We start from the raw sequence: 19,320 nt of genomic DNA on the forward strand, positions 1-19,320 counted from the left end.
GTTATGAAAACAAATTAAGGGATTGAAGTAAATTAATTTCAATCAACAGAAGATAAAGCAAACATCATTCAAATTGACGGGCTTCAGAGTATAGTTAATGGGAGGTAATTTTGATTCTTTAGAGCGCGCGCGCAGAACATTTTTATCGCGGTGCTGTGACTGCATTCCACTCTATATATCCGCCATTTTGGAACACTTTAAATTAAATACTTTATACTTTATCGACAAGCCTGTTAGAAACTGCTCATTTGATGAAGAAAGGATTCTTTTGATTGCAAAGATAATTATTTTGTTTCCAAAGGTCTTGAATCGGGTTAAAAGTTGAGCTAGAGTGCGCACGAAAGAATGTTAAAATATGAAGACCAAAAATCCGGAGGCTGTCCGTCCACAAGGATCCTGGAACCAGAATTTGTAGTACGCCACAGAATGTAACCCTTTGGTCCATAGGATAAAAATATTTTAGTAAACAAATAGGGATCAAGAGAATCGACGAAAGACGTCTCCATCAGAATGATCGCTATCTGGCGGCTAATCTAAAGGGATGTTAGATTAAGCCCGCTAAGTCAGTGCTGTCCCTTTGGCTTTTTCCCCCAGCATTGATCCAAAAATTGTCCTCAAGTAAATAAAATATACCTAGAAATATTGCGTAAGTATTGATGCAATTGTCTCAGCTCCTTATACACGGTTTTACAATGTATTGAAATGTTTAAATCTTATTGGATGACGAAACAAAAATGTAAAATCAACCAGTACGTTTCCAAATGAAAGTGGCTGTACCTCTGGAATGCATTCAAGGGCTCATTTTTGAAAGATCACCTCTGAACTATATAATTGTAAAAGCTGAATGTAAATAACTGATTGTCTTGGATATTGTTATTGTCACCTTTGGTCTAATGCACTAACAGGTTATCAAATGAAAAAGAATTCTTTGAAGTGATTTTAAAGTTTCAGAAGGGACATCGGATACAGTGTACTCATCGCTTGTGAAATATTGAAGCGCCGAGCGATTTTGGCATGAGGATGAGATTGAACTCTACGTAGACAGTCGCAGAGCGGAGGAAACTCAAAGAAAATCACGCACTCAAGGTAAGTTAATTAAGATTATATTTCGTGTTATTTTTTAATTCACCACAGAGTTATTTATCCTGACATTTGTTTCAAGTGCTTCTACTTGAGATCTTTCATTATTGATGTATTTATACTCCTTTTGGATGTCACAATGACGAAAATAATAAGCCTTAGCACGACTCTAGTATACTAGTGTGACCTGATCAGTTTTATTTATCAATAGCACTCGAGATAAAATTTATAAAAGCTCGCCAATTATTTGTCAATAGAATTATGTAAAATGTTTCGACATTTGAATCAAAACATCTAGAATGTTGACTAAGGCCCCGTCCACACGTATCCGGAAATTTTTGTATCCGCAAATTTTTTTTGCGGATACGAAAATGTTCGCGTCCACACTCAGCGTATTCGAATCGTTTTCACCGTCCACACGTATCCGTTTTCGTAAAATTTGCGGATACGGACACAAAAATTTGAGAACACGTGTGGACGCAACCCGTTTCCGTAAAAAAAAATTTGCGGATACGTGTGGACGGGGCCTAACACCATCTTGGGGGAAAATAATCATGTATTCGTTAATTAATTCTCAGTGATTAAATTTTTGTGTAACTGAGTGCTTAAAAAGAAAAATCTCTTCAAAGTGAGTAAAGCGGTTAAAAAAAATTTTTTTTTCGTTAGGCTAACGCGTTTTTGTGTACGAGTATTGGAATCTTTTTTCGTATAAGGCGTTAGTGTTTTATATCAAACTATGAAATTATTTTTAGTCAATTTTGAGTTTTTAGTTAATTTAAAGGCGTATCAAAAAGTAGCTCATTAAAAACAAAAATGGAGCATCTTACAACATGTTCCATTACATGTAAACGCTACTGTTAATACTGCGGATAATCTATGAAAATATTCACTCAATAATGACGTGATCAATTTATCAAATCCACTAAGAATGAATACCAAGATTTACTTCCTGAACTAAACACACAGTTTTAAAAGCTTTACGGTCAGTTTGAAGGGTTATCCCTGCTTCCAATTCTTGCAACTTCAACGCCGCAACTTACTAATTTATACTTATTTATATTCATGTAGCTATCTAGACTCAGATTAATGCGAGCTGTAACGATATTGACTTTGAATTATCTAAAATGTTGTATTAAGTGGCTCAATTAAGAATATTATTCACACCTAAGCTACTTCAACTACAGAAGAGAGAGCATAACGACAAAAAAATAAAAATAAAAAAAAATAAAAAATAAAATAAAAAAAAAAAGAAAAGAAAAACCGGTTAATAAAATAAATTGAGCGACATAAAACTTCACCGAGGTATGGCTCAAGATGTGATCGATTCAAATCCATTTCTCTTTTGCAATGAGTTTCTTTGAAATTAAACGAGTATTTTCCGAAATGAACTATAAGTTATATTTTTTTCGATCAGTTTTCTATTGTTTCTGTTTTTTAGAAACGTTAAATGTTTGTCAAACGTTTTGAAATCGTTTATCTAATACATCTATACGCAATAAGCTGAGATCGTATTGAAGTCACGAAATCTATACAAGAAGTAAAGTATAAAAAAAGCGTTTTTTCGGTTACACTAGCAATTTACGAACTTAAGGGAGCTATCCATTCCTCAAGAATTAGCAAAAAACTCCAAGAATTCGCGTTTAGTTCAGGAACACCAGGTTGAGAAGCTTTAGCAGGTCTGCGAAGCGCATCATTAGGTACTCGGAGTAAATCCATGGACATTTTATAACTATTGTCAAACAACGTCATTATATATCCGTGAGTAAACATGGAACATGATCCTGGTCTTGTGTTTAGATGGTCGAGTAATAGGCCCCCACGAAGCTCCGTCTTACTGGGGGGCCACCTGAAGCTCAAGCTATTGATGGTCAGAATTCAGTCAGTTAATTTAAGGTTTTTCCATCACAAATATGAGAGATTTTTAGGGATTTTGAAGATCAAGGTTCTTATTGTTTTGTCATGGACGCGAAGCTTTTAATTAGGAATCGGTTTTCGTTTTTTTGTTTGTTACTGGGTGCATTCGAAATGTTTGTAAAACTCGAAGCTTCTATCTTGTGTCTCTATGTATTTTGGTGGAGTTGACGGTGAGAAAATGAGAAAAAGTGGGCTGAGAAATTAAGCGGAAAAAGAGGAGGAGGAGAAGAGGGGATAGAAGAGAATAGAAGAGGAAAAGGAGAAAAGATAATTGAAAAATAAAGGAAGGAAAGAAAAAAGAAAGAAAGGAACTAGAGGAAAATAAATTCTGGTTACGTGAGAAACATTTTCGTTTCTCGGCGTTTTAATAACCAAGTAATTCTTTTCTAAAAAGAAAACCAACTTGATTACTAAGCAAGGCCAGACTTTATCTAAATGCTTCCCTGTTTGTAAGCACGGATTGCAAAACACCTATGTTTATTGCACGTTTTACCACGCATCAATGAAATCGTCAAAACCGCAACAGTTATACGACTGGTCTTACTCGTGATCGATCTGTGATCTAACGGACCGATAGATTATTGATTGCGGTTAGTCCACCAACGATCTAATATCGTTAATTACTCGTTAAACCCGAAGTACAGTACAATATACATAAGAAGTGGTAAACAGCATTAACTTCCACTTGTTTTTGTGGTTAACAATCAAAGCTTACGAGGACTTACTATGAAGGCTACATTTTCAGGAAACGCGGGTCCAAACCGCTTGTTACCTCGTTTTCCCCTCATCGAAGAATGCGGAATCAATATGTAATATTCACGGAATAAATAAGCTGAATTCCTGCACTTCAGTCAGAATTGTTTGGGCAGCTTGTTCATGGCTCGCTAAAGTTTAAACACGTGGAGGGGTTCTTTGTCTGTAACGCAGACAATGGTTTACTTTGATTGAAACTCGGTTTCTGCAGCTTAGTTCAGTGTCAACCTTGAAAATGCACCGAATAGTGCAGGACTAGTTTGGACTATGTAGGCGTGTGTATACATCTAGTAAAGTCAGTGACTTAGCCATGCCCTGATTTTGATCAGCCCAGAGGTAGTTTCTTTGATCTGTAAGTTACAGTCATGCCATGACTTTGATCAGCTTTATAAATAAGCTGAACACCGTGGAATAAAAAGTGAACTAGCGAGTAAACTAGCCTGAGCTACAAGGTTTTCAGGTTTTGACGCTATTTAGTCGCAAAGTTGTCTCATAGCGATGGTCACAAATTAATAGCCAGACGTCTAACTCCTCCATGTGGGACTGATCCATGTGGAATCGCTCACGTAATACGTGGGCCGTGTAATCCTCTTCTATCGGCTTAGGGTCATTTCCTTGACATATCCGAGTTGTTCATCTCTTTTAATGCATTCGAATCGTGTTTATTGCTAATGAATTAATAAAAAACTAAACCGCACTAATTTAGTAGCGACTTTGGTAATCAAAATTAAATATATTGCATGCGACCCATGCTTGAAATTTCTGGGTTGGTCGAGATGAGAGTACATACTTAAGGGCTTCGAACTCTCTAGCATTGGAGACAAAACGGACGGCTTCGATATAGATTATTATTAAAAATTGGACCACTAAAAAAATTAGGTATTTTTATATTTGTATATTTTTAATTTCTATCGATAGCCCTTTCTCAATCACTTTTGTACAACTGTACACGTTAGAACGATCTAATGATCCATGTCCCGTTGTGTTGAAAGTTATTTGTATATCTTTGTTGACAGACAAAGGCGCCTAGGATGCCAAATTAGGTCACAGCAGGGGACAATGTCTTTCCTTGACCCAAACGAACAGCTAGAAATTCGTTTTAAAAAATCTCAACATTCCAGGAAAATGTACGACAGTATCGCCGATAATTCCATTTAATTTTAAGCGTCTTAAGTGAGGATTAATATGTTAACTGACTTCTCCAGGATACAAGGAGTTCTGTGTGGGTTTCGTAGACGACGGAAGAAACTCCTCGAGGCTGCTTCTGATAAATTTTTGTGGGAGGGAAATAAGCTTTTTACTCTTCCCACAACGGCAATCCTTTCTATTTTGAGTATCCAAAGCTGTCACCAAGGAACGATTTCTCTGATAAGCCTAGGAAATACTAAGTCCGTTCTTTAATTTCTTTTTAGATGAGGCGGTGTTGGCATGGTGAATCATGAAAACCGTGCTCACGTTTCGTTGCGGAAGGAACAACTCAGTGACGGACCGCTTTAAAAAATCGCGCTAAAATGAAATCCGTAGCCTGTTCCATAACTCAAACTTGTCACAAAATACAAGAAATCTAAACACATTAAACATCAATCATGCTGCATGACAAGAAGTTCTTTTAAAGGTGTTTTAGATGGTAAAAATGTAATTCAGTTGGCATTGTGGAAATTCGTTAGCAAATTTTCATCATTGTCATCTTTTTGTGTGTTACCACATCCTGGAGAAAGCCGGGTTTAAGGCATGATAAGTTTTGATACAAAACTAATGCCTCAAAAGTTTTTTTCTTGGCAAGTCTATCCCTGAATCTGAATTGATTTCCCAATTTTACAGCTTCGCTGACGTCTTTTATCCAATTTTTAGTTCTTTAGCATGATATATGTGACTAAATTCTGGTGTTATTTGTAGAGTTCTGCAACTAAAGGGACAGCATTTTAAACAGCGTTAACTGGGTTTCTGTTGGTTTTTTTCAAGTGGGGCTTGATCAAAATAAAACAAAATAATCGTCGCTCTCTAATAAAGTAACACGGAAAAGCCTAAAGAAAATAGCAATATATTTCAAGTGTAAATTCCAATCGATGCAATCAAAACCTCAAATGAAAAACGAAACGACAAAAAAGAAAAAATGGAAACATCAAAACGACATAGAGCATTATAAATAGAAATCAGATACGTTTCAAAAAAGTAGAATCTTTGCCGGTTGGACTTGGTTGCTAACGAGACAGTTCTACGCAGGCCTTTAGCAAATTCTAAACACATTAACACTAAGCAATCAACTGTTCCTCTATTTATAAGCATTACGAAGGGGACAAGATGAGTTGGAGTGAGATTTTGTATGATCATTTGTCACATAGCGATCGTTACCGGTTTGTTCCTTAGCACATCATTTATCATTCCTTCACAACCTCATTGGAGTCTATTGTCATCTCGTGAGTATATCTGTCGGATTGGATAACGTTTTGGTCGCGCGGAGATACATAAGGATATTAGCTTACATACAGACAGGGTGAGCTGTGATGACATACTAAGAGAACTGAGCGACACCGTCCACGACGTAAGCGCAAAGGCAAACACACATCAAACTCAAGCGTAGAACCAAGATTTACTCCTTGTCGAAGTCATTCACTCAAAGAAAGTGTGTGTATTGGGATTAAAGAGGATCTGAAGACCGGAAATTGAAAAACTTCACAAGCCTTTCTGTACGATCCCGAGGAGAATTCATAAGGCTAAAAACTGCCACACGTTTCATTACTGAATCCACAGTTCGCGGGTCAACTAGGTTGACAAATTCCCACAGAGATTTGCTGTTTGAAGATAAACGGAGAGACAAAAGGACACGGCTAGGAAGATTTGAACTACACCAGGAGCCCAGTCTGTGAGTACGTCAACTTGAACCTATGTTTAGGTTACGTCTTGAGTCTAGGGTCTGTATAATCTTTATCTAACGCTGCGACCTTAGAGAAATAGAAGATTTGATCCTGACGTTAATTGTTCAAGTTTATCTTCATCTATGATAATGTTAAAGATGTGCGCGCGGTTTTTCTGACAGTTGTTTAGTTTTGGCTGCGAAAGTTTGTTTTTTCTTTTGATTGAATATGCGTTGTTCTATGATTAGTTTGACTACGTCTGCCTTGGATTCCTACACTTCAATTCCTGAAAACCTATCTTTTTATCGCGACAATACTTTGCAAAAATGACACTTGAAAACACTCTAAAAAGCCTTTGAATAGCAGTTTTTAAACGATCATTCATTCAACGCTAGCTTTTCCCACAAGTTTCTACTGGCACATGTTTTATTTTTTCACAAATATTAGCCACAAACGAGCGAAAAATCTGTCTAAAAGAAATACAGGATCCAAATCATTTAGTTTTGGGATTTTCGCCACTATATTCATGGAAAAAATTATGACTTTCCATTCATTGTTCGACGGAATTACGTGCGATGATGTTCGTGACGGACGACAGTCTCAATAGTGCAAGATTTCAGGACATTGCTTTAGGTTTGTTTGCACGGCAATTAAAGAATTAACTTTTTAAAAAAATGAACAAGCCGTGGAGATAAGATTTTTTATTAAATTACTAAATTTCAGAAAAAAAATTGGAGCAGAGAAGTAGAACTCAATCACTTAGGAGAATGCAGAGGGTTGATAAAATTGTACAATTTTGTACACGCTTTTTAGAGTACCCCAACTCCACATCTGGAAATTTATACGCCAGATCTCTTAATTCCTTCACGGATATACTTAATTTTTTTTACTTCATTCTTTAAAAATGTTAGCAAAAATTTGCCATTTTTTCTTTCCAGATTTAGTCTTACGCAAGCTAAAAAAAAAAAAATTTGTAAAGTGTTGAAGACAATGCTACTCTTTTAGGTATTGAACCTAAAATGATATCGAAATTGGCCTTCTTAAGTGTCTCCAGAACCTCCAACCTCGAAAATTACCTCAGTAAAAATGCGTACTTACTTCAAAACCTTGATTAAAATCGAGATAAGAAAGAAACCGGTATTGTTATCCATACCACGCGTTTCTATACTTCAATAACTCACTTAACTCAGCTGGTAATCTCCTCGATACTTCTATCGTTTCCTTTTGTTCAAAATTATATTCCTTAGTTTACTCTTCGAAAATGAACGTATTTAAAACGCTAGGGTTTTTTCAAATCAATTTTGTATGTCGAGTTTGAGCGCGAAAATATTTCACCAGCCTTGAAGTAATTTATAATGCCCTTGTAATGACATTAGGTAAAAGAAGAGTGTATTGTGATATTGGTCTCTGACTCAATGAACTGGATTCATGTCGATGTAACACCTCAGGTGGCAGGTGGTAAGACTTTGGTGATTATTACAATTACAGTCTTAGAATCTGAAGCGTGGAGAAGTGTATTGGACTGAAGAAAAGCTATCAAGATATAGATCATTAGATAATTGAGAGTTGGGTTTAGGAATATGTTGCACTACATTTATTTTTTGTAACAACCCTGCACGCAATTTTTTGTGTTTTTGCGACATTTCTTTACTGAAAGGAGAGATTGCGATATTTATTTCGTAGTTGAAGTGCTTGCTCGATATTTTTTTGGGGGATATACGCACCCCCCCTTATTAGTGTAATGGTCCGTCACCTCTCTCGTTTCCAACATTTGCTAAGCACTTGATTAACCTTTGTTTGAGCCTAATATAGATATGGCCGTCTCCAGTGACCATTCGAGTCCATTAATACTGATATCTGTCACCCGAGTTGCCAACATTGTTTCATTGAGTGCACTCTTGGTTTATCAAGGCTCTTAGATCAGAGATGATTATTTATGGATTAATAGGACCCTTTTCAATTCTCCTCCTTCCTTATTTCTTTCTTCACAATATGTATAGGAACCCCGCTGGTAATAAAATAGCGCGCTTTGAAAATGATAAATTAGGTCCTTAAAAGACACTGAGCTGATAGCTAATGAGGTGTCCAATACAACGCATTTGTGTCACAATATTGCAATCCTAACCAAACCCTCCATTTGCACGCAGAATACTGTAACATGTTTCGGAACACAAAGTTATTAAAACGAGCCGAGTTGAGCCACGCTTAGAATGCGCAAACAACATTGTCAGGTTAAATAATAAGTCAGTGACCAAGCAGTACTACTATTGAATATCCATTGCCTAATCCTATGTCTATTTTTATGAACGTCAGATCAAAAATTAAAGCTAGTTAAGTTCAAAGGCCAACAGTTCTATTACATCGTACTCTATATATTCACTGACGAAATGTACTGTGAGAAAAAATTTCAATACTGTGGGATGGTGTGCGGTTCATGTGGACTGATGAAGAAAGCGATGGTCTCTTGACTCGTGCGTTTTTATTCATGAGGCGATTAAAATAGAATAGAGCCTGTGTTTGATTGATTAATAGTGGAGATAATTGCCTTACTGACTGCATTTTGTTTCATTGTAGGGTAGATCATGACTTCGCCTGTCCGTCAAGACCCCATGGTTTAGTATCTTTAGCGGTTGATTGATTACTCAAGGGTACTTAAAGTCAGTATAACACATATAGCCACGTTCAGTGACATGCTCCCTCTGGCGTTGTTTTAAATGAGACGAGAAGCTGCATTTTGCATGCTTTGCTGATCACACTGTCTTACATAAGGCCACTTCCCTTGTCTTCACGACGCATTCTGAGAAGCGATCCTTGGAGGTCCATACCTGCACGTTGGTCTGACTTCAATCAGGTGAAGTTCGTGCGGCCATTCCGTCTTCCAGAACTTCAGGGAGCTCGTATAGCAATATCCGTAGTTAATTCTACAAGACGATTGGCTAGACTTCTCGGCTAGTGCTAAGTCCCAGGAGTTTAAAAACTGTTTATACTGGCTATGAAAGTTTATTTTCTCTCTTCCTGAATTGACAGTTCAAGAACTATGGTCTCGAGGCGCGTTGTTCTCCTGTATGCACTCGTAATGACGGGTTTGTATCAAACCAGCTGGTCCATTTTAGCAGTTCAAAGTTCCAAGATAAATCAATGCTACGATGAATATAACAGACCGCAACTTTGTAGACCGGAATTCCACGACCTTGCGTATGAAAAAAACATTCAAGTGAGCTATACCTGTGGGGAAGTACCACGAAGGTTTTGTCAAACGACTATAGACGGTCGCGAATGTGATGTCTGTGACAACAGAGACCCAATGCGTTCTCATCCAGCTAAGTACTTAACAGATGTACACAATGAGAATAACGTGACAAGTTGGATGGCTGATCCGGTGCAGAGCCGCGACAACATCACTTTTATTCTATCTCTAGGAAAGACCTTTGACATTACGTATATAAGCCTGCAATTTCGCAGTATCCGTCCTGAATCTATGGCCATGTATAAGTCCGCTGACTTTGGCAAGACCTGGCAGCCTTATCAGTTTTATTCTAATGATTGCGAAGGGATGTATGGACGACGGATGAATGGACCATTGAACGACGAGAATGAGAAAGACGCCCTATGCACGAATGGGCACCTCATAAGGCCACATCATGGCGGAAGAATCGCATTCAGTACGATGGCAGGTAGATCGAACTTTCCTAAAATGAACGATTTCAGCCCGAGTTTGAACCAGTGGGTCATGGCGACTGACATTAAGGTCGAGTTCAACCGCATCAGTGCAACTAGCCGTAGGCCTAAAGATAATCAATACTATGCAGTGTCTAGCTTCATGGTCGGTGGACGATGCCACTGTAATGGACACGCTAGTAAGTGTATCATCAACAGGGACGGACAGAAAGTTTGCGACTGCAGACACAACACCGCGGGACCTGACTGCCAAGAATGTAAACCTTTCTTCAACGACAGACCCTGGAGACCTGCTAGAACTAACTCCGCTAACGAGTGTAGAGGTAAGAAAACCATTAGTTTATTATAGATTTTATGCTTTTATTTTCGACGCGACTTCCTTAAAAAAGACGAAGGAATGAATGCAGTTAGAACCGGAAGCATTCCAAGAACAAGTTCCTGACCGCGATACCTTGTTTATTCAATTTAAAGGTTCTACAATCAAATGATAAATTATGATTTGTTGTAATACTCTTCTCGTCCGGACAAAAATCATGGCAAAAAGATTCATTCAGGATTTTTTCTCTCGGTCGCGCGTCGGCGAAGAATTTTTAATTTTCTGAAGACTATTTTGCATTAAAAAAAAAAAATTCTTGTTTCGACATTCCATAAAGTAAATACCTTTTCAAACTATTTCTTAAAGTAATGATTAATCATATGTTATCAATATTAGATTAAGCTAAGCTGTACTCAGCTTTGGACTTAGATCACCGACAACGTAAAAAAAATCCCGCGCTCAACAAATGCGAAACACTTCATATACCACACCAACGCGTCTAGACATTGAGGCAACACCAAGATTTAAAGATTTATCCCAAAACAGAAGTATAGTTTTATTAATTGATGAACTTGTACTGTTTGTTAATGGGCAAGGTTTAAGTCTTGTAGCGATGTAATGGCGTCAGGGTGTCTTTTATAGCGACAGTGATTGATGGGTTAGAGGAAGCTGTGAGTATCAGCTAGGCTCACTGTTAGCAGCAAAGTTGTCTTTGTTACTGTCGTCAAGTGAGTGTCCGCGTTTGATTTACTGTCCTTTTGACTTTACCAGACAACGAGGCGCTGGAAAACTTACTCTAATTAATGAATAGACTCCTATACATTCTTTAGAAATGTCATTCATAAAAGGTTTAAAAAAGAAAAAAAAAACCAAAAAACCAAAAAAACAAACCAAAAAAATTCAAATCTGCATTCTTCACAGAATAAAGTTTGTTTGGTTTTGGGTGGATAAAGTATCATGTCTTAGGGGTGATTTTAACGAGAGATTTTGTAGTTTTAGCATTAACGATTCATAGTCTTTTAAAGAACAGCTAAGAAAGCCGTGGTACCAGAATGTCTGATAACGAGTTTTAGTACAATAGTTTGACTGAAAACGGCGTCACCTTCTTGATTGTTTTAAAATCCCCTCTTGATAGCTTCGGTAAATGTGAGTTATAGCTCGTGTGTTTGCACAGTTCGCAAACCTAAAGCTGATAAGTCTTGATTCGAAACCCGCTGACGGGATGAAAACAACCACATTTAGTGTTCGTCAAATGTGCCGTCCTCTAGGGATAAAGCCTTCCATCATGCTCTTAAATTCGCTGGAACTACAAGCCTCTACGAACTTCGTACGCCTAGTTTGCTATCATTCTTTTGGTTGTCCTTTTATGTTAACAAATAAAGGATTCTCTTTTCTCGCAGACGATAAGGCGACAGGCTGACTGCTTCGAGTAGCGGATAAACAATGCGAACGAGAGTTTAATTTGTGCTCTTTATGTATTTAAGGGTTTGAAAAGACCCTTTTGAAATGGCTGTTCTTTCAATGAGACAATACGTTTTAAAGGTTTCTCCGCCTTCGTTTATAAATTCAAAGATATAAATGACACAACAGTCCATATGATTTTATCGAGTCCTCAAGCGTGTAAAACCACAGTAAAGAGATCAATTTTTACACGTTTTTCTCACTTATATAGTAGCTTCATTACGTTTACATATTTGTTACAAGTGCCTTGAAGGAGATACTTTATGGAGTAGTCACTTCAGAGTGACCACACATTATCAAAAACCGTTACTAAGGATACATATGCTAACGACTGAGCGCCTGAGTGCCATGAGCGCCTATAATCTTTCTGGCCTATTGTTGATAATCAAGTTTTCCTTATGATCCGATATCGTTTCATTGGTCATAGTCCGAGTCATTACTGATAGAGAATTTTGTAGTAAGATTTTCTAAAGGCCGGTTTAGACGGTACCATTTTCGCCTACGACTATCGTATACAACACGCTCGCGTCATCCTACAACTCGAGTCGTAGCGTGTAAATCAAGCCTACAACTCGCCTATGACAGACGTGAGCGTGTTGTGTACGATAGTTGTAGGCGAAAATCGTACCGTCTAAGCCGGCCTTAATAGTCTTTTCTTTCCTAATGTTCTTTTTATGCTTGAATGAGCTATGATTACTATCATTACCCATGTACAATGTCTTTTCCCCTCCAGGCTATTACACTCCGTTTCTTTCACAATTCGTTATAATTAACGGAAAAAAGGCGATAAAACGCTATTACGAAGTAAATGTAAAATGAAAAAACTTATAAAATTAAGAGAGAGAAAAAGAAGAAGAGAAAAGAACACATGAAAAAGCAGCTTACCAAATCACAAAGCGATTTATAGATTAAAAGAAAACCAAGAAACGTCAGGCAACTAAAAAAATCTTTTTCTTTTCCAAAAAAAGAATAATTGCCGCGGGTAGCTAGAAACCATTCCAGTAATAGTGCAAGGAGATCATAAGAAAGAATTTACAGAAACATAGAGCAATAAAAAGAGGAACCAAGAGAGAACCTTCAGGAATGCCAACTTATTTTCAAAGCACGCACACTATAAATGAAGTAAGGATCCACATAAAAAACTTGGCAAAACGAAAAATTTTTTTTCTTCCATCGGCATATCATTTCCCCAGGGAATAATTATACATAGCTGGAAGGGATAATAGATATTGGCGTCGATCGAGAATTTAAAGCGTGTTTAGTTGCGCAAGAGATCAAAAGATTCCTTACATAGCGACAATAGAAGTACCTAAGATTAGGAATCTCAAGTAATAATGCCTCATCCCCTTAGATAATCTCCTTCAGATTCTTTACTCTTGTTGACTTGTTGTTCTTTCTATGATCTTGTTCCCATAACGTCATGCAATAAAATTAAGTTCACCTATTTATCATGGAAGCCGAATGAGCTTTTATCATCAGGTATTTTTGGTTATTAAAACATTACCATAGCTTGAAAGAGCATATTAAAATCAGTATAGTACTGTGACGTTTGGATGGACGGGCATGGCCTATGCTGTAGAGCATTGGTATGTAATTAGAGAGAGATGTTGCTGAGTTAGATGTCCTGTTGTGCGCCTAATACGATAATTGGACTCACATTATCAAAAATACTGCGGTAGGAAGCACTTGTCATAGGATAAATAATGATCTGTGAAATCGAGCAAACCCTTAACGATAACGATCTCTGAGTTCATTAGTACAACAGTTACAACCTAATACACTTTGTCCTCGATGAAGAGACGTGTTTCCCGAATCCTAATCTAATTCCCTTGCAAATTTTTATGCAAAATTTGAAACTTTTCAACTACTTTGATTTTGTTGAAGAATTTTTTAAGCCCCGTTTACACTAGCAATCTTTTTGGCGATTTTTGCTGCGATTTTTTGCGTTTGTAAAGTGTTTTTTTTTTACAGGATACCAAGATTTTCCTAGACGAATGTCCCTTTTGAAGGATGAGACAAAAGATTTCATATTTCCGAAATTGCCACGAAAATTGCAGCAAAAATCGCCTCAAAAATGACCAATGTAAACGGGGCTTTACAGTCTCTTTGGTGGTCTGGCCTGCCTTAAGTTAGATTTTAAGCTGTCATATTCCAATCAGTCATCTCCTTAAACAAATGGTATCCGAAAAAGCTTACAATTTCTGTAGAATTCATTGTTTATGTCAAAGATGAGTATAGAATTTCACCACTAGAGAGATTGTGGAAATGAATTTTAAGTTTTCTCCCACAAGACAGACAGAGGTTCTGCATGAGATCAAGAGGGAATAAGATTATTTCCTCCCTAAGTTTACCGCCCTTCAATACCTGACAACGAACCTTCTTTACTAGAAAATTCTTAATAAACTAAGTAGTGTCTTATTGCGTTTAACTTTCTTTAGAACATAGCTCTCATCCCTAATCCTTTCCGAGGTCTCCAAAGTTTTATAACATTTTCAAGGCGCCAAGATTCTCCAGTTTTTCTCAAACACTTCTCAAACCATCCAAAGCCTCTAAACTCTATATTCACATGAGTGTATATTTAGAAATGGTTTCAGATGTTATTATATTTCTCTGACGCGAGAATAGATGCACCTTTTGATCTCATTTGTCATCGATTCCCATCATCTAAACAGCAAAAAAATGTACTAAACGATTTCAAGGTTCCGTATACGTAATGAGGTACAGTAACGGGGTTTTCTATCTCTGACAAGTTGGACTCGGATGTCTTTAACATCGATCTAAAATAGAACATTAATTGGGAGAATAAATCGTTAACCAAGACAGCACTGAATTTTTTTTCGAAATTCTTTCTATTGTCCGTATTGTCATGGACAAATTTGACGTGTCGTTTCTCCTTAACTGAAGTTAACGTTTATTTAGCTAAGCCTACGAAAGCAGAAACTGATGTTTGAACTCTGGAAAATTCAGGATTTTTCAATTATTGAACATAACAGTTACATCTGATTGCAGTAAATAACTAATCAATTACGAATCCTACGCAAATTCTTTTCGTTGCTGTGCTAGTGTTTACGCCAGCGAACCGCCCACGTCACTCTCTAAAGCACTTTCAACTCATTTCATAATCTTGCTAAAACATTAACCCTATTTTGAATTCGTAGTGGTTATGATGGCATTTCGATAGAGATGGAAAATTTTTGTTACTCTCAACTTGTTTTCAGAATACGACTTTTTTTTCGGAATACGACTGACGGTGCAACGTTGGCTTGCAACCTTCTGCCAGAATTGTATCATGATTTCACACACAACAACTAATCCCACTAAAAAACATTATTTGATGAAAGGTGTACGACCACAAGTACAAATTAGTGCAGAAGACTATACCCATTTTAATTGCAATTCAATCGCAGGGTCACGGCACGGCACGACACAACGTATTGTCCAATCAAAGTGCGTTGATTTATATTGCGTGTCCAATAAAAGGCGCTGAGAAACAGTAACAGTGCGGCACCGCATAGCACATTGTAGTGTCCAATCAAAGCGCGTGGTTTATACTGTGTATTCAACCAAGGCGCTGAGAAACCGTCACGGTCCTCCCCTTTTTTTACAGTCGCACATGAATCTGCTCTATATGACAATCATACCTTCTTTCTATCACGTGATTGGTGCTATAAAATGTATGCTCTCTATTGTCTTCCCAGCATGCAACTGTAATCTCCATTCCCGGTCATGTGAGTTCAACATGGAGCTATTCAAGCTGTCAGGGGGGACCAGTGGCGGCGTGTGTATGAACTGTAGACACAACACAGACGGGCGTTACTGCCATTACTGTAAGGAAGGCTTCTTCAAGGATCCCAATAAACCAATCACTCATAGAAAAGTCTGCAAGCGTAAGTATTGAAATTGTTATTGAATTTGTACTGCATATGACTTGGTCCTCGCTCACTCAACTGGCAGCCATGTTGACTGGAACACAAGATAGATTCAAATTTTTTTTTCTTTCTTTCTAAGTATTACTCTTCTTCCATTCCTCCCTTTCTTCCTTTCTTCCTTTCTTCCTTTCTCGATATCCCTCCCTCCCTCCCTCCCTCCCTCCCTCCCTCCCTCCCTCCCTCCCTTCCTTCCTTCCTTCCTTCCTTCCTTCCTTCCTCCCTCCCTGCCTTCATTCCTTTTTTTCTTCCCGTTTTTCTTTTTCTTCAGAGAAATAGTTATTTAACCATTATATCTTATTCGTGTGACTTTATCCTTTCTCTCTGCAGCTTGTAACTGCCACCCCCATGGGTCACGTGGTAAGATATGCGATCAGCATACTGGTCAATGTCCGTGTAAAGAAGGCGTGATTGGCAGGTCATGTGACAAGTGTGCTAGGGGTTACTCCAGTACCAAGTCAAGCATCGTTCCCTGCATTGGTGAGTAAGTACTACACCTCCCTGGTACTATCAACCAACACATTTTTTCTTCTTCTATAGTTATTTCAAAAAGGTTGGTGAAGATTTTGGCCTCGTCCACACTTATCCGGCAGGTCCGGATATTTTAAAAAAATTTGTTTTTTCATTACGGGTTGTCCTTCCGTCCACACGTATCTGGCGAAATACGCCACTTGAAAACGCAACTTTTCGAAAACGGATACGAGTGGACGGGGGACACGATTCGAAAACGCTACCTATGGACGCAGAATGTCCTTAAAAACGAGAAAAAAATCTGTTTTCAAAAATAACTTTGTCTACGCGTCTCTTCGTCATATTTTCTATTGACATTATTTACATATAATCTAGGCCACAATACATTTCGGGCTTGGTGTGCAACGTTTAACAACAACAAAACCTTAACCAACATTTCTTGAGATAGCTGTATATGGCCTCATGATATCCTAAATTCGCGTCCTCACCCATCCCCCCACCGTTGCTTGTGCAAATAAATAATTAATGTATAAATAGATAAATAAATAAATAATAAATAATAAATAATTTTCGTTGCTTCTTTCTTAGCGATCCCTAAAAATGTCATGTCTCATGAATCGCGTGTCAAAGCAAAAGACGCTGGTAAGCTTTTTGTAAGAATTTTTTGTAAGAAGTAAAAATTTGCAGGAAGAAAGCCGAATAACGAGGGAAGATTAGAAAGCTAAAATTACACTTCATCTTGTCCTCAGGTTGTCCTCAATGTAGGAGAGTGCCTTTCAGAGCTCGAAGATTTTGCCGTAAAGACTTCGGTACGTATCTACGACTGTTGTCTAGTTTTATATAACTAACGATATTAATTCAAAATACGGCTATGTTTTACTGCAAAATACTCTAAATACACAAATACGTTCCATTAGAATAAAATATCAAAGTATGAATGGCTGAAGTTAGGACAAAGTTGTTCTTGCTAGCTTAATGGCGGTGTGCTCAAATTTTTACTCACCTGTGAGCTTATTACCACGAAGAAACTCTGGGAGAAAATGCGTCCTCAAGCAAAAATATTTTGGTACTTTAGTTTTCATTTCGCCATCTTGTAGTTCGAGCTCTCGTTCATACTATGAAGGGGTTTTAAACTGGCAATTTTTACTAGTAGCCATGTGTACCAACTACCGCAACCAAAAGAAAAGGATGGCCTGATCTAAGATATCGCGTACTATGTTGTCGCATTTTTTATTATCTTGGTGTTATAATGTAAATTCCTTGACATACGTGCATGATTCATTTGTATCTCTTGTTCGCGCGTTTATTGTCAAGTGAGCCTTCGTTCCTTCCGGTCACGCGCGCACGAGATTGTATTCGCAATATATATCTTGATTGTCTTTCCCCATGGAATAAAAACCCGTGTAGAAACGATTGCTGTTTGTAAGCGTGTTAATAAGAATCCGTTCCCTGAGCTGGGGTGTCTCGTAGTAAGCGCCGATGAACACTTTGATTGGTGGCTGGCCACTGACAAGGAGCGCAGACTCTGACGAAAAAAATGTGAATGCCATTAACATGAGGTATCTCTTCCCCAGCAATGAAAGTCACTGTAGTCCGAGTAGACAAGAACAGCCCAAAGGAATGGGTTCGAGTGACAGCCAACATCAACACTTCCTTCAAGCGTTCTGTCCTTCGCTTCAGACGCGGTGACGGCTACCTGTGGGTCAGGGTACGGGATTTCAGGTGCAAGTGCCCTAAACTGAAGCCAGGACGAAGCTACTTCATTGCTGGAAACATAAGAAGAAATAGACTCAAGAAATCAATCATTGTCGACGGTAAAAGCATAGTTGTTCCGTGGAATGAGAAACTCCTAAAGCGTATTTATAAATTCAAAAAACTTCAAAGAAGAAGCAGATGCATATAAAAGACAGCGTTGGAATAATGTCTCACAATATCAGCTGCTTTCCCCAAACTCCTGGAGCTATTAACAATGACATCGCATTTTGTCCAGGGACGGCATTCAAGTCACGTGATCCGCCTGTGTCTCATGATGTCGTTATCTCATAATGAATGAAATTTAATGCTTATATGAGAGAACTATAATTTATTCTCTTTTCCGCTCCGGTTTACTATATTCCAAATTTTTGCAATCGCTTGTGTATTTTGAGGATTAGAACTACATGAAACGGATAAGTGCGCATGCGTGGCCTGCTTAAGTTTGCGCATGCGTCGTCTTTTGCAGTGTCGACCTTGGCAAATTTACAAGTTTTTGGCCAATCATAGCGATCTCGTTTAATTGACAGTGGCTATCGCAAAGAATTATGGGAAAGGTGTACGGTCACAGGCGATACATTCTAGTACCCAGAGCTGCCTCCTCAGTTCTTCAGGAGGCGCCTCCAAGGACGAAAACGAGGACCTCTTGGTACGAGAATGTCAGCGATATTGATGTGAACTTCATTTGCGCGAAACGTTTTTTTTACACAAAAACTGCTTATATAATATTCTTCAATGCAATACTTTTGTAAATATTGAGACAGTAGTGAAACTAAATTTCAAAGGAAATTGAAAAGGTAAACACTTATGGGTTGCCTGTGGTAAATGGACCACGGCATCCCAACTTAGGAGCAAAGGCTCGAAATAAAGTGGTTGGTAACAATGGCAACAAGAAAGATAGATAGTATTTTAAATGTATGTGATATATGTGATATATATATATATATGAATATGCTTAACCTCCTGTGGAGTTCGTATAACGAATTTTATTATTGAACTGTATCTGCTTTCAACTTATTTAAGCTGTTAATAAACATGATGACAATGTTTCTCAGGGGGTTTTGTTGATGAATTTCCGATGTTGGTTACGTGCACAGCCCTAGATCTTTTTTGC

The 19,320-nt window shown here is 37.9% G+C and overlaps 1 protein-coding gene across 2 annotated transcripts; it reads left to right on the forward strand.

Moving 5' to 3' along the window:
• Positions 1-122: 122 nt before the first annotated feature.
• LOC116307453 (netrin-1) lies at positions 123-19,255 on the forward strand. Of its 2 annotated transcripts, none has more exons than XM_031717711.2 (7): positions 123-1,086; positions 9,177-10,603; positions 15,756-15,944; positions 16,314-16,463; positions 17,043-17,096; positions 17,204-17,263; positions 18,029-19,255. In XM_031717711.2, exons 2-7 carry the CDS (start codon positions 9,640-9,642, stop codon positions 18,355-18,357), a joined length of 1,746 nt encoding a protein of 581 aa, XP_031573571.2. In that variant the 5' UTR covers positions 123-1,086; positions 9,177-9,639; the 3' UTR covers positions 18,358-19,255. The 2 variants fall into 2 exon arrangements, with proteins under 2 accessions (XP_031573571.2, XP_031573572.2); XM_031717712.2 differs by lacking the exon at positions 123-1,086 and adding an exon at positions 5,998-6,610.
• The last annotated feature ends 65 nt before the right edge of the window (positions 19,256-19,320 follow it).

This window comes from Actinia tenebrosa, unplaced genomic scaffold (genome assembly GCF_029948245.1).
Source record: "Actinia tenebrosa isolate PJP-AT-01 unplaced genomic scaffold, QUT_ActTen_1.0 PGA_scaffold17__23_contigs__length_9995812, whole genome shotgun sequence".
NCBI lineage: Eukaryota > Metazoa > Cnidaria > Anthozoa > Actiniaria > Actiniidae > Actinia > Actinia tenebrosa.

Excerpts from the sequence above, each read along its gene's own strand:
- LOC116307453 (XM_031717711.2), top strand. The coding sequence starts at position 9,640 with ATGGTCTCGAGGCGCGTTGTTCTCCTGTATGCACTCGTAATGACGGGT. Across the intron at positions 17,097-17,203 it reads TGTCAAAGCAAAAGACGCTG|GTTGTCCTCAATGTAGGAGA; the intron begins GTAAGCTTTTTG and ends TCTTGTCCTCAG. Across the intron at positions 17,264-18,028 it reads ATTTTGCCGTAAAGACTTCG|CAATGAAAGTCACTGTAGTC; the intron begins GTACGTATCTAC and ends TCTCTTCCCCAG.